The sequence below is a fragment of the Aphelocoma coerulescens genome, unplaced genomic scaffold (assembly GCF_041296385.1).
Source record: "Aphelocoma coerulescens isolate FSJ_1873_10779 unplaced genomic scaffold, UR_Acoe_1.0 HiC_scaffold_39, whole genome shotgun sequence".
Taxonomy (NCBI): domain Eukaryota; kingdom Metazoa; phylum Chordata; class Aves; order Passeriformes; family Corvidae; genus Aphelocoma; species Aphelocoma coerulescens.
Window position 1 is genome coordinate 2,303,909 of NW_027183733.1, and position 14,479 is coordinate 2,318,387.

General features: G+C 54.0%; 1 protein-coding gene across 1 annotated transcript in view; it reads right to left on the reverse strand.

The window, feature by feature from the left end:
• Window positions 1–14,479, reverse strand: part of LOC138101669 (centrosome-associated protein CEP250-like) — a 57,909-nt gene that overhangs the window by 9,736 nt on the left and 33,694 nt on the right. The window contains exons 17-27 of the mRNA XM_068999443.1: window positions 11,572–11,619; window positions 11,178–11,425; window positions 10,568–10,721; window positions 8,267–8,410; window positions 7,530–7,810; window positions 6,172–6,331; window positions 5,384–5,593; window positions 4,386–4,473; window positions 3,632–3,786; window positions 2,358–2,699; window positions 187–380 (exon numbers count right to left, since the gene is read on the reverse strand). Of these exons, the coding sequence (XP_068855544.1) occupies window positions 187–380; window positions 2,358–2,699; window positions 3,632–3,786; window positions 4,386–4,473; window positions 5,384–5,593; window positions 6,172–6,331; window positions 7,530–7,810; window positions 8,267–8,410; window positions 10,568–10,721; window positions 11,178–11,425; window positions 11,572–11,619 (2,024 nt within the window). The remainder of the gene's footprint in view (window positions 1–186; window positions 381–2,357; window positions 2,700–3,631; window positions 3,787–4,385; window positions 4,474–5,383; window positions 5,594–6,171; window positions 6,332–7,529; window positions 7,811–8,266; window positions 8,411–10,567; window positions 10,722–11,177; window positions 11,426–11,571; window positions 11,620–14,479) is intronic.

A 14,479-nucleotide genomic window follows, 5' to 3' on the forward strand; every position in this document is an offset into this window, starting at 1 on the left:
CTTTTGACTTCCCACACGAGTGTGCTTGGCGGCACAAACAGGAGCCCAAGGCTTACAACAGCTTTGCTGGCTTTAGATGTCAGAAAAATAACCTTCACATTGTGGCATATTTCTTTTTCTTGAGACTTCCATTTTCTGTCCATGCAAGGTAAAAGCATCCGGAAAGGGTCTCCTCCCTGCCTTTACCTGGTCTCTGCCAGCTGCTTGGAAAGGTCTTGTTGGTGACGCTCCATGGCTGCCAGTCGGCCCTCAAGGGCAGCCTTCTCCCGGCCCAGCAGCTCCTTCTCTCTGCACACCTGGGCCAGTGCGTGCCCTTGGCCAGAGGGCTCCTGGTGCAGCTGCTCCAGAGCCCTGCTCAATGACTCTTGCTCCTGGGAAACCTGGAAGCAGGACAAGGTACAGCTCGAGCCCTTCCTCAGGAGCCCTGTGCAGAGCCAGCCAGTGCCACCTCGCAGGCAGCCAGAGGACAGGGAGCTCCCATGCTCTGGGCTCAAAGTTTCACAGCATCTGCCCTCTGCAGCTCCGATACCCTGGGCTGCCAAAAGCCTCTGGCACTGTTACCTTGGAAGTGCTGTGTCAGGCCCTGCTGGCTTGCCTGGCACCAGATTGCTCCTTCCCAACAAACATCCCTGCCCCAAATTCTGTGTTGTCACCCAAAAATACTGCATCTTCCACAACTGCCAATACACTTGACTCTAAGCACCAGCAGTGCAGCTGCTGTTCAGCCCTCGCTACAGAACTCTGCTCACTTCAGTCCATCACTGCTCACCCCCACGTGTTGCCTCCCCTTGCCTGGGCAAGGGAGAAGCAGATCCCCATGCCCGGCTTTTGGCCTGGAGCTGATCTGAACAGCAAGCTCCTGCACAGCCAGCCCAGGGACAGGGAGCAAACTCTCCTTCTCCCAAACTTCAGAGCATTCCACATGGGAGCAGAGCACAATGTGGGCAACGAAGCCCACGGGGAGAATGAGCCTTCAAGCACTGCTGAGGCCACGAAACTCCTCCAACTCTTCTTTCCTGACACCACGGGCTTGTGGCTGCTGGGCTGGCTGGCAGCAGAGAGCCAGCTGCTCCCACCTCCTGCTGGCTCTGCAGCGGGTGCAGCCACAGCAGCTCCAGCACGGTGCCCTCTGTCTGCTCTGGAGCAGAGGAGCTGCCAGCCCTGGGAGCAGCGCTCAGGGCTTGCCTGGCTTGGGGAAAACAGCTCAGCTCACAGCTGCTACTCTGCTTTCTGAGGGACATGTGCCTTGCCAAGGGTTGTGTTCCTCCCACCAAGGAAGATGATGTTCTCACCTGTCCAGAAGTCGACCTGCTGTGCTGGGAAGACGGGGGAGCATCCACTCTAATGGTATCCGAGAGGTAAACATTCCCAAAGATTCTCTGGACACTCCTCCCTTCAGGTTCCACCTGCAGGTTGGATGGGAGAAAGGGTCACAGAAACCTGTCAGCAAACATGGGGCAAAAGGACCTCTGGACATCAAGGCAAGGAGATCTCTGCTCACAGACCCTCAATTGCACCAGACAGCACTGGGGGCAAAGAGCTCTCGCTGGGGGCTGTGCAGGAGAGGCCAGTGTGTGTCCGGGGACACGGGGCCAGGGAGGGAGGCAGCGGAGTGAAGGTGCCTTTGTGAAAGCCATGGGCTGCCACAACAGAGAGAACAAACAAAGTGGTGTGCCCACAGCAGGGACAGGGAGAGGCAAGGAAACAAGCAGAGGACTCCAAAGCACTGCCTGGGCACACGAGTCATGATCCAGAGGAGCCTGAGGCTCTGCAGAGGCAGTGAAAGCCCACTTTACCTCAAAAGTTCTCCTGAGCTCACGCTTCTCTGGCTTGTCTTTTGCTGCTGCTGCAACCTGGTCCCGCACACATTCCACACCCCTCCTGGAGTGCTCAGACAGCCGCTTGCCCTCTGCTCCAACAGCCTGCTGGGTATTCAGAGAGGAGATGATTCCCTTATTTCAAACACCACAAGAGCTGTCCCTCAGAAATCTCCATCTCGGGAAGCATCCTCGAAGCTCCAGCAGTGCAGCTGCTCTTCAGCCCTCGCTACAGAACTCTGCTCACTTCAGTCCATCACTCTGCTCACCTGCTCCATTCCTTTCCACACCAAATCCAACCCACACTTGTTGCCTCCCCTTGCCTGGGCACGGGAGAAGCAATTCCCCATGCCCAGCTTTTGGCCTGGAGCTGATTTGAACAGCAGCTCCAGAGCTGCCTCAGTCATTCCAGGCATGCCAGCAAACAATCTGGCAGCCAATGGTCTCTGGCTGGAGCCAGGCAGACAAACAAGGCTGCCTGCTGCAGCCCGGGCTGCTTTGCCCAAGCAGGCCTAGACTGACAGGGATTTAGAATCCCACCTCTTCATGGGAAACTTCATTGGAATCTTTGAGAGACGTTGCAGTGGACTGAAGATCAGTGCCAGTGCCTACCTGGAGACAAAGCCTTTCCTTCAAGATGTCCAGGTCTTTCTTCAGAGCCCCTTTGGAAATTTCACTCTTGGTCAGTGCAACACTCAGGACTTGAGCGGTCTCTTGCCATTCCTTCAAAGCAGCAGCCCCATGCTCCAACTGTTCCTGCTTGGCTTCCCTCTCCACTTCCAGTTGTTGGGTGTTTTCCTTGACACTTCGCATCTCCGGTGTTTTCATTTCATTCTTCTTTTTCAGATCTCTCATCTGCTCCTCGTACAATTCCCGTTCATGCTGCCAAAACAGGGAGGTCACTCATTCCCTCTCTCAGTTTGCTTTTCATACCAGATCGGGACTCCTGCCACAGGCAGGCAAAGGCTGCCCCTCTCTCTCTGCCTCTCGGGATGCCTCAGACCTTTGCTGGGACCGCCCTTGACGCTGAGTCTTTCCCAGCTCACTCAGCCCATCCCAGCTCCCTTTCTGCCCTTCCCCGACCTCTTGCAGCTCCACTCGAGTGTTCCTTTGGGGAGCAGCTGCCAGAACTGCAGCCAGGATTCCAAGTCCACGCTAAGCAGGATTTAGGCGGTGCCATGAGGATGTGCTCTCCAGCAGGGAGAAAGGGAAGAGCAGACACCCCCAACATTTCATTCCCTGCAGCTGGGGTGACAGGAGTGGTTTTTGAGCTCTCCTGTGTAGAGTTTCCATGGCACCATCCCCGAGAGCCCCACTGCCCTCTCTTGGAGCAGCAATGGCCACATCAGTCTGTCATTCTCTGCTGCCACTCAGGACGAGTTCTCCCCTTGCAGGCACACGTCCTTATCTGCATCAGCACTTTGCTTTTCTCTCTTTTCTCCCCACTGGCTGCTCTCTGATGGCCAAGGCCAAACACCTTTCTATTAACAGCAAACTTGGCCTTCTCACCTCTCGTTCCAGGTCCAGGTATTTGAAATCTGGACGTGGGTTTGGACACGAGGAATTGCCCAGACCATGCAATGTCCATAGAGACAGTGTGGACATTGAGAACTAGAGGGCACAAAACTCCAGCATGGAGGAAAACCAGCAGCCTCAGCACTAACTGGCTTTGACATGACTACGACATCTTTTCCTCCTTATTCAGAAGAATGCAGTTTGAAAAGCTCAGCTGGAAAGAGGTGCTCCTTAGAACTATTAACACAAGGGCCAAACATAGCTAGGAAATGGCCCTTCATGGCATCTGCCGTTCTCACCAGCACATCCTTCCTTTCCTTCTCCAGGCTCTCCAGTTTCCTCTGCAGAGATGCCACCTCCTGACAAAGAGTCACACCCTCTTCCTTCAGGGCAATGGCCTCTTTCTCCAGGGCAGTTTCTCGAGAGGTCTTCTGGTGTTCTGCCCTCCACATCGCTGCAGCAGGAAGGAGAAGGAGAATGAGAACAGCAAAGCAAAGGCAAACTGATGTGCATCCTGCAGGAACAACAGCACTGTCTTCTTGGCCTGCCTGTGTTTGCCAGCCCCTAAGGCCGCAAGGGCTTCCAAAGCTGACAGAAATGAAGGAGAAAAAAGCAGGACTCCAAGGGGCAAGGTTCAGAGGAATAGGAAAGTGTCTTTACTCTTGGGCTTGTGCAGAGTGAGCAGTCCAAGAGAGACAAAGGAGCGGGGATGCCTGTGCAGCCCTGCTCCAGAGAGGCCAATAGCCTGGGGGCTCTGGCAGGGCCTGGAGTTGGGGGGAATCGAGCTGAGGCATCCAGCTACAGCTCCTCAGCACAGACACAGCACCTGAAAGGCACCACCTGTGCACGGGATCAGCCATAGCACAGCCAGATGGCACTGCCAGCCACGGCATCTTCCTCGAGAAAAAGCTTTCACTGGCACTGGATGGAGAAATCTCCTGCTGGTTGTTCTTCCCCTCTGCCATCTCTGGGCACTGCCCTTTTCCTCTGTGTGGCATCAGAGATCCCTGCTGGGACAGGATGGGGCAGCGGGTGGGAGAGGTGAAGCTGTACCTGCTTGAATTTCTTCCAACTGTTTCAGCAGCTCCTGATTGCTGGCTCTGAGATTGTCCCTCTCAGCCTGCCCCATGCCCAGCTCCAGCTCCAAGGCCTGTATCTTCTTCCTTGCATCATTCTGGAAGAGGCAAGAGGAACAGAATCACCTGTCAGTGCCACTGCTGGCAGGAGACAAAGGGCTACAAACACTAAAGCAGAAATAGCCCAGGTGGGAGAGGGCAGCTGGACCGTACTGGTAGATGTGATCGTGATCCTCCTTCCTCCCCATGCTAGTGAGACAACCCCCCTACAAGAACTTCCACCCATCCTGGCCTTGGCACTCTGCTTGTCCAGCAGCCCAGCAGCAGGACAGGATTTCTGGGTGCATATTACCAGATCTTTCTGGGAATGCTCCAGGTGCTGCTGCAGGTCTTGCAGAGCTGCTGACACTCTGTCCACTGTGAGCTCTGCGGGGACATCCCCATCCTGAGAAGCACTTAGGCCCAAGACATGACCCTTTTCTGAAAAGAGAAGACATTCTCTTTCAAGATTTAATCCAACAGTCTCCAACAAACAAGGCCTCTTTCTACCTAGGAGGAGGTGCCTTTGTCATTGTCCTAGAGCTCGCCTTGCAGCAGGATGTGTGTCACAGGCTGACGTTATTTTGATGACCACTAATGTCAGCACTGCCCCAAAGACAACTGCATGGGCCCTGTGGCTTGACAGGACTTGGGCCCTTCTCCCTTCTGACTCTAATCACTTCTCTACAAACAAACATGGACTTGTGTCTCTGCAGGGAGACAAGACTTCCCAAGGCCTGAGTCAGCCTGAACTGACAGGGTGAGTGTGTCATACCAGGATGACCAGGAACCACCCCCTCGCTCCACCTGCTCTCCCAGCCTCCCACACTTGCCTGAGCTCCAGGTGACCAAGTCTCTGCTATCCCTGATCACGTGGTGGAGAACCAGGAGCAGTTTGTCCAGCTGGGATTGAGTTTCCTGGTGAGCACCACTGGCCTGCTGACACTTTGTGGCCAAGGCCTCTGCTCTGTTCTCAGAGCTCTGGAGCTTCCTACGCAGCTCAGACACCTCAGCCTCCAGCACCTGCACAGAGTCCCTCAAGCTCCGTTCTCCTGCTCGGGACTCCTCCAGCTCCTGCAGCAGCTGCTTCTCTCGAGTTGCCTGGGTAGCCTCCATCTCCAGCACTGCCTTCTGCAGGGCCCGCATCTGGAAGATGGATGCACAGAGCCTCAGGGACAGGGCTGCTCCTGAGGCAGCAGAGCAGGCAGTAGAGCAAGCAACAAAGGAGAAATGACTTCAGGCAAAAAAACATGCCCAAAACAGAAGGCACAGAGCCAAGGATTCCAATGGAAACAAGTGTCCTGAAAATAGGGAAAGGGAGCCAATGGGCATCCTTGAGGCTGCAGCTCTGAACACCGGCTGAACTGGCTGCGCTGGAAGTGCCCTCCCCAGCCTGCCATAGCCACGTCTGTGTGCCCACATTGCTCGGTGCCCAGCACAGGCACCAACTCCATCTGGGACAACACTGCTAACAGAGGGATGGAGGAGCTCCAAAGGAGTCTGCTGCTGCTTCTCCTCCCACATTTCCTGCTGGGACCCGAGAGAGAACGGAGGAAAACATCGGCAGCAGACACCAGATCCAGCCTTGGCCTGTGGGTGCAGCAGCACCCCGGGGCAGAACACGGCAGCAGTGGATGCTGCTGGGAGGAGAAAGCAGTTGGGGCCTCCAAGCCAAAGGTGATGATGTGTGTCCCTGGAGAAGAGGACGCCAGGGCACAGATTACCTGGGTGTTGAGCTTCAGCACTTGTCCTGTGCGGTTTGCACAGAGCTGCTCGGCCTCGCGAAGAGCAGAACGAAATTGAGACACCTGATTGTTCAGTGCCTGGTTCTTTTCTTCCAGTGTTCTGAGGCACAGGTTCTTTTCCTCCAGAGACAGAAGCAGCCTAAAAGGGAAGCATGCAACTCATTACTACACGGTATCACATTTTAGGAACTCTTAGGACTCGCACCACCTCGGGGAAAACTGCTCTGTCTGATGAGGTTTGTCTAAACAACGTGGCTGTTTGTTTGTTCCCCCTGCAGTCACAGCCCAGCATGTGCCCACTCTGCTTTTATTCATGAAAGAATGGGGAGTTCCTGCCTACATGTCCTACCTTCTTCTTGAGATGGGAATGTGAATATAGACCTAACAAAGTCTTGCCATGAAGAGATTAGGGGAGAGGAAGAGTTTTCTTCTGACTACCCAGGCTCCAAGGGGGAAAGGTTTGGTCAACATGGAAGAGACATTTCCTTGCCCCATCTTGTATGTCCAGGTAGGAGGAGCAGCACCCTACAGCCAGAGGATCTCGGGGAAGTTCCCTAAGATTTACCAGCACCCATCCTACTTCCAGCTGGAGAAACAAAGGCCGATAGCAGAAGTGGCAACAGAGCCTTGGAGCACAACCTGATGGAAGATGCAGAAACCTGCAGGCAAGCAAGAGGGCCCTGCCCTTTCTTTGTCTTCTTCTCGAAAGAAGAATCCAGTGGCACTGAAGACCGGCAGGACTTGGTCAGCTGGAGGGGCCCCGCTAACCTTGGTCTTGTCTCTTGCATTCTTTGCACAGTCAGTATTGCCTGTGACTCTGGAGGCTGGCAGGGACCCTGCTTGAGCCCCCCCAGGCACCTGGGGGCATTTTCTGAGGAACGATGCAACAGAGACATTCTTGGTTCTTGGGTGCCTTTGAGGGGAATCTGGCCTAGGTCAGCAATCAGGGCCTTGAGATGGTTCTGCCAAGCAAAGGCATCAGGATGCCAGGCTGGTCCAGATCCCAAAGGCTTCAAGTTACAGGACCCAAGGCGGAGCTGCTGGATGTGTCCAGCTCCTTACACTGCAGCTTGGGCAGTGTTAGCACACCCACCTCACAACAGAACACACCCCTAGAGGGAAAGAGCTACTCCAAAAGCCTTTGTCTTCAGAAAAACTCTAACTGAAGGCTTGAAAGAAAAGAAAATGAAACACAACATCCAGACAACCAGACGCGTCTGCACGGAGAGTTCAGAACTCTGCCACATAGGAAATGCTGCCAGAGCCCCTGGCCAGTGCAAAGATGGCAAAGAGGGAATCCATTCCCACAAGGCAGAGTCCCACAGGCTTTCATTTACCTGGCTTTTTCCTTCTCTAGGGTGTTCAAGGAAGCCCAAAGTCCCGAATTTTGGCGTGCCACTTCTTCCCATTGACTCCTTTCCATCTCCAAGTTCTTCAGGTGCACTTGCAGCTCCTTGTTCTGATGTTCTGCCTCCTCCAGCATCTTCTGGAGCTGCTCAACCTGCAACAGCTTCTGCCTTGACTGCTTCTGGGCCTCCCTCACATCTTGCCGGGCTCTCTGAACAATCGTTGCCTGGGACTCTCTGGAGGCTGCCAGCTGAGATGTCAACTCTCCCACCTCCAGTCAAACAGAACAAAGCAGTCAGAGGCTACAGCCACAGCCTGTCACTGTCAGCCACAGCAGAGGCTGTGAGAAAAGGCAAAGGCCAACTTTCCATTTCTCCCTGTCCTCAGAGCACCAGATTCACAATGCATACGGACAACTTGTTTCAATCTCTACGTGGCCCACCAAGGGCACCTGAAAAAGCACCTCCCACACCAAGGCCAGCAAGAAGAGGCCAGCAGGAATCCGTGCTGATGGTTGCTGGCCAACAGCCCAGAGGACTAGCCCAGCTGTCCAGGGCAGCAGCTGAGATTCAGCAGAGCACCGAGGGTCCTTCAGAGCAGCTGCCAAGGAGCCCAGAGCACGAGGCAGCCCCAGGGACCACCCCAGCAGCTGCTGCTCTGCCATGGAAAAGCAAGAAGGGCACAGACCCCCTGCTGGATGCTGCGGTGCCACTGCTCTTTCACTCACCTGCTTTTGTAGAGCCTCCCTCTGCTCAAGGAGGAGATTCATTTCCTCTTTGATGCCTCGTAATTCTTCCTTGTGCCTCTTCTGCGCTGCCTGGATCTCCCCCCGAGCTTCCTGCAGCTCAGCTTGCAGCTTTGCCTGGATGGTCTGGCAACAAAATGCAGAGCAACTTCCTGCGACCTGCCCTCAGGCTCAGCTTTTCCCACTTGCTCTCTCAAAATCCCATTCCTTCAGCGACTTCTTTTGGCTTCTCTACCCAGCTCTGCTTCCATTGCAAGCCTTGCTTCCCGGGCCTGAGCTCTGGAGCTTGCCAGGCTCTGTGCTGCCAGGGCCTGAAGCAGCCCTTGCCTCCTGACTCCCAGCACCTGCCTTTTGTGCCCTTGCCACTGCCCTGCACTCTGTTCCCTGCCTGCTCAGACTTACCTGCCCCTTCTCTTGCTGCTCTTTCACCTCCTGCCTGAGCTGCTGCACCTGCTGGCAGGCTTGGCTTAGCTGTCCCCGAGTTTGGAGCAGTGTCTCTGATAAAGAATTCTTCTCCTTCTGCTTTTCCAGCAGGACCTGCACAGAAGGAAAGAGCAGAGGGCTTGACACTTCCCCTGCAAACTCTGTGTGGCAAGAGGCAAAGACTGATGGGCTCACGCGCTCTCAGAGCACTCGGCTGCTGCTCCCCTGGGCCACTGTCTGCCCTGGGGGGGACACAGCTTCCCAGAGAGTGACTTAGAACACAGCCCAGGAGACATCTCTGGGTTGCTGTTCAGAAATACTCCAGGCGAGTCTTTAAAAAGATTTGTCTCTTGTCAGCGTTCCTGCTGCGCCCTCCCTGTGCCCACAAAAGAAAAGTCCTACAAACTCAGTTTGGCTATGGACACCGACCAGTACACACCAAAAGAGGACCCTTAAGAGAACAGTGAAGATCCTCCGAGGTAAGTCTTAGGAAAACAGAGCACAAGAGCAGCACAAAAATCCCAACGGAAAGCTGATGTTTCTGCCGGGCTTCCTGTGAGAGGGCTCATTCCTGGGCCCAAAGATAGCCCTGTTCACCTTTCACCTCCCCAAATTCAATGTAGAAGGCATGGAGGGCATGCTCCACACAGCCCCATAGCCTGTCATCTCCCACAGCTCCAGCCTTGCAAAAAATCACACCAGTTCTCCTTGCACACTCCCTTACCAACAAAATGTCTATCAGGATCTATTCCAGTGCTGGACATTTTCAGGATGGTTGAGGAAAGCAATTTTGCTTGCTGAAGCAAGTGAAAATTCACAGGGTTTCTCCTTCTCGGACAAAACCCACATCAAAGTGTCCCCTCCTCCAGTGTGCAAAGCAGCTCTCTGCAACGAGGGCATGCCTGGCAGGGAAACGGCTCTTGTGGTGAGCAGTCCTTTAGTGACTGATGGCAGTCTGGCTGATGTGGCCAAAGCAGACTCTCTTTGTGCAGCAGTTCACACCGACAATACCATTTACTTGTCTTACACAAAGAAGGTGTCTCATGGCCCTTGCTGGTATTCAAGCCTGAAGACTACACTGTGGTTTTGAGCTTTTCTCTTCAAAAGCAAAACCTCTGCTGGGTATTTGCCAAACCTACCACATACTCCAGAACTGAGACTGTCTGACAGAGACCATCAGAAACAAACCCTTCTCTCACAGCTCTCCTGTAACACCCAATCCAAACCTCCCCCGGCACACTTGGGGCCATTTCCTCTTGTCCTGTCCCTTGTTCCCTGGGAGCAAAGACCAACCCTCACCTGGCTGCACCTTCCTGTCACAGGGAGTTGGAGAGAGCGAGAAGGTGTCCCCTGAGCCTCCTTTTCTCCAGGCTCAGCCCCCCCAGCTCCCTCAGCCACTCCTTGTCACACCTGTGCTCCAGACCCTTCCCCAGCTCCGTTCCCTCTTTTAGAGGCTCTGGGGCTGCCCAAAGGAACAAATTTTGCAGAAGCATGTAACCCTTTGCTGATGAACATGCATATGCCTGGCTAATAAATGCATGTGCCATCTTGAGCCAGGTGTGCACAGCAGTGTCCCTCTCTTCTACTGCCAGAAACAGCATCTGGCCTGATCTGGCTGGCACAACTCCCACTCCCACAGGTGCTGCCTAGGAATAAGGTGTCCAGAGCCACGGTAACATCATGCCCCTCTTGCTCCAGCAGCTCCCTCTGAAGCTGCAATTCCTCCAGTGCCTGCCTGTTGACTTCCAGCTCCCTCTGCAGTGATGGGTCTTCTCCCTCGAGTGCAGCCAAGTCCTCCACTGTACAAGAAGGGGCAAGACAAGTTTTCAACGGAAAACCAGCCTCATTTCCAAAACCAACCTCCATCCTGTGCTGCTGCTCCGCCTTTTCCGCCTGGGCTGACGCTTCCTTCAGCTGCTTGCTGTTCTTCTGGCGCAGACTCAAGGCTCCTGGCTCCGGGATTCCAGTGCATTGCTGCAGCTTTTCCTTGGACTTCTCAAGGTTTTCACAGTCACTGCAGAGACAAGGCTCAGTCAGAAGAAGGAAGAGGCCTGAAGAGCCATCGATCCCATTTTCAGCCCTCCACAATGGAGCTGGGGGCAGTGGGCTAAGGAAGACCTTGCTCTTTCCCTCCCAAGGAAATCCTCCAGAGGCAAAGGGAAAGGAAGGCAGGATTTTGCCTTCCTTCAGTGAGAAGCAGTGGCTGGACAGGGGCTCTCAAAGAACAGAATTCAGGGAAGCAGCACGGTGAGAGGAAGGAGTCTTCTATTCCAACATCGCTGTGCATCTCCCAGGCAGCCTTGGGAGTCACAGTAGAGCATGAAAAGCCCTGACAGGACGATGCTCAAGAGCCACACTGAGGCCTACACATGGTAGGGCAGGTGAGTTCTTTGCCCAGAACACCTCTGAACTCCCAGACCTGGACGCAGATTGCCTCTGGAACGCAGGAGGAGGAGGAAGAAACACTCACCTTCTGATTTCTTCCATCACAGAGTCTATGTGCTCCCGGTGGCTACTGAGCCTCTTGCATCGCTCCTCCATTTTCTCAAAACATCGCTGTAAGCACCCACAATTCTCTGTGGCTTCCCAAACCAATTCCAAGGGATGCTGTGCATCAGTGGATGTCAGAGTTGAGAGGCTGTTCCTGGAGGCTGCATGCTGGGAACGGTCAGCGCCGGTGATGGAACTGGCCATGCTGTCACTGCCGTCTAACAGCACCTGAAAGCCCACATCCAGCTGTTAGTCAGGTACTCTGTTCCTATTCCAAAGTACCACTGAGATGCCTCTTCTGATTCCACAAGAACCAGTGTCCATTTGTGGAGGACCAGTTTCAAATCCGAGCCAGCTCAGCACAGTTTACTCACCTCAGGGGCTCTGGAGAAACGTCCCTGGTGAGAAAGGCCTCGAGCTCCCTGGAAGAGCACAGGGAAGAGCACACTCAGACTGCATGGCTGCCCCTGAGGCAGTCGCCTCTAAATGCTTCCCAGCCTGGAATTCCAGCTCAGCTCCTTCCTCCCCTCCTTGGGAATATTTTCAGCCCAGTAGGTTGACAGCAGCACAAACAAACATGCTGGAAGGTGTCTCATCACTTCTTAGAACACCACAAGGGGAATTGCCCAGAGCCCCATCCAACCTGGTCTTGAACACTGCCAGGGATCCAGGGGCAGCCACAGCTTCTGTGGGCAACCTGTGCCAGGGCCTCAGCAGCCTCACAGGGAAGAATTCCCTCCCAATATCCCATTAGACCCTGTCCTTTCCCTGCAGGCCCCTGGCTTAAGACTCTCTCCAGCTCTCTTCCAGCCCCTTCATGCATTGGAAGGTCACCCTGGAACCTTCTCCAGGCTGGACAACCCCAACTCTTGCATCCTTTTCCCTTGGCACAGGTGCTTCAGCCCTTGGAGCATCTTCCTATCATCCTCGTGGCCTCCTCTGCACCACTGGGGATCATCTTGGAGATGTCTGGGAGAAACCCATTCTTGTCTCTGGGAAGCGCTCAGGCTGCGCTGTGAATTGGGCTGAGGGGAAGGCAGTGAAAGCTGCTCCCTTGTTTGTGCCCACACCCTCCAGTGGGACAAGGACGGAGGAGGAGATGTGGGTGTGCTCTGGGATGGCCAGGAGCCCCCCCATTCCCTCCCAGGCCTGTCCCCATGGCCAGCACCAAAGCTGCTGCTAGCTCTGGAACAGCCAACTGTTAATCCCTTGCTATTCCCAAAGGGAACTGTTCCCAGTGGCACAGCCCAGGCCCACCCAGGCCCCTGCTGGGCTTGGCACAAAGAGGGCAGCAGCTCTCTCACTCACCCGCCGGGTCTCCATCTGCCCCTTGGCACGAGCAGTGACCAAATGTCAGTGTCCAAAGGCCGTTGGCCTTTGCAGGGTCTAAACCCCAATCTCCAAAGGCCGTTGGCCTTTGCAGGGTCTAAACCCCAATCTCCAAAGGCTTTTGGCCTTTGCAGGGTCTAAACCCCAATCTCCAAAGGTTGTTTGACTTCGCAGGGTCTAAACCCCAATGTCCAAAGGCCGTTGGCCTTTGCAGGGTCTAAACCCCAATGTCCAAAGGCCGTTGGCCTTTGTAGGGTCAAACCCCAATCTCCAAAGGTTGTTTGACTTCGCAGGGTCTAAACCCCAATGTCCAAAGGCCGTTGGCCTTTGCAGGGTCAAACCCCAATATCCAAGGGTCGTTGGCCTTTGCAGGGTCAAGAGCACAAGATCAAAGTGCTGTTGGCAGTTGCAAGGTCAAAGCCCCAATGTTCAGGAGCTGTTGACAGTTGCCAGGCTCCAAACCCCAACATTCCATGGGCTGTTGATGGTTGCCAGGCTCCAAACCCCAACATTCCATGGGCTGTTGATGGTTGCCAGGCTGCAAACCCCAACATTCCAGGGGCTGTTGGAGAGGCCCTCCCCTGGCTCTCCACCCATCCCAGCTCACTGCTGCCCGGCACCTGCACCAGCACCCCCACATCCCCACAGCCCAGCTGGGCAGCTGGGCAGGGACCTGGCTCATAACATGAGTTCAAAGTTGCTGGCCCAGACAGCATCAGTTTTAAGGCTCAGCATTCCTGAGACCCGCATGCTCTTTAGGGATGCGCTTAGTTCCTGAGTCACAGGAATTTGTCTGTCTCCCCTGACAAAGGGGAGGTGTAAGAAAAAGCCTCAAAAGGTTCTTGGTGCTTACAAATATTCATGGAAAGTAAAGCTCTGCATCTAGAACAGCCACATGAGGAGGAAAAATGGTGTTTCAGGGTCTTTTCAAATTCCTACAGAGAAATGCCAGGAGTTGCAGTGTTTAAGGCTCATAAAAGAGATTCAGAATCCCGAGACAGACACGAGTGCATTTTTTTCTCTGCTCTCTGTTTGGCAACATATCACTAGGTCTTCTAGGCAGAAGAAAAGTCTTGCTGCTTATTTCAAAGATTCCTCGTGTCTTGGGGTGACCTTATGATGTGTAGCCCATATCGCTGCCTATGCCCAGAAATTAATTTCTATGCCTCTAAACTGAGCACAACTTTTTCAAAGCAGTTTGCAGCTTGTTCAAGGTCACACACAGATAGCGGGGTTTTTTTCCAGCTGCGGCAGGGGAGGGAGGAGGCACCTGGCTTGCGGCTTCCCGGTCAGCTTTTGGCCAGTTGTTCAGCTTCTTTTTCTCCGGAGAGAGAGGTGAATTTTTTTTTCCTTCCCTGGAATTTCGGACTTTCTCCCTTTTCCACTGGACTGCTACAATATTAGAACACATCAGGAGGACTTTCCACCGAGCGCAGAGGGCCTGGCCTTGGGCCAAGCCCCAGCTCCGAGGAGACCAACAGGAGGACTCTAACACTTTCCCAGGTTTTTTCTCCACAGCGAGAGATTTTATTATTTAGCATTATTTTCCTTTTCCCGTGTGTTTGTTCAATAAATAGTTTTATCTCCTTCACTTTCCTTCAAGGAAAATTTATTTTTTCCCAAACCTGGTGGGGGAGGGGTGGTTGTGCCTTCTCTCAGAGGATATATTTCTAAATTTGGCCGGAACACCTCGCTAGGAACAGACCTTCCAGAACCAAATGCTTGGAAAAGCTTTGGTAGATATTTTACTCCTTCATCTTTGAGAACATTCATCTGTGTCCTAGGGAGAATTTTTGTGCCCCAGTTGACAGGAATTGGTTTCTGGCAGGGTACAAATCGTCTGGGGAAGAGAAGAGCGGCACCTGCCTTCTCCAGGGCCTCTCCAGACTCTCTCCAGAGACTGACGGCCCAGGGATGTCACTGCCAAGTTCAGCTTCAGAGACCGATGCAGCT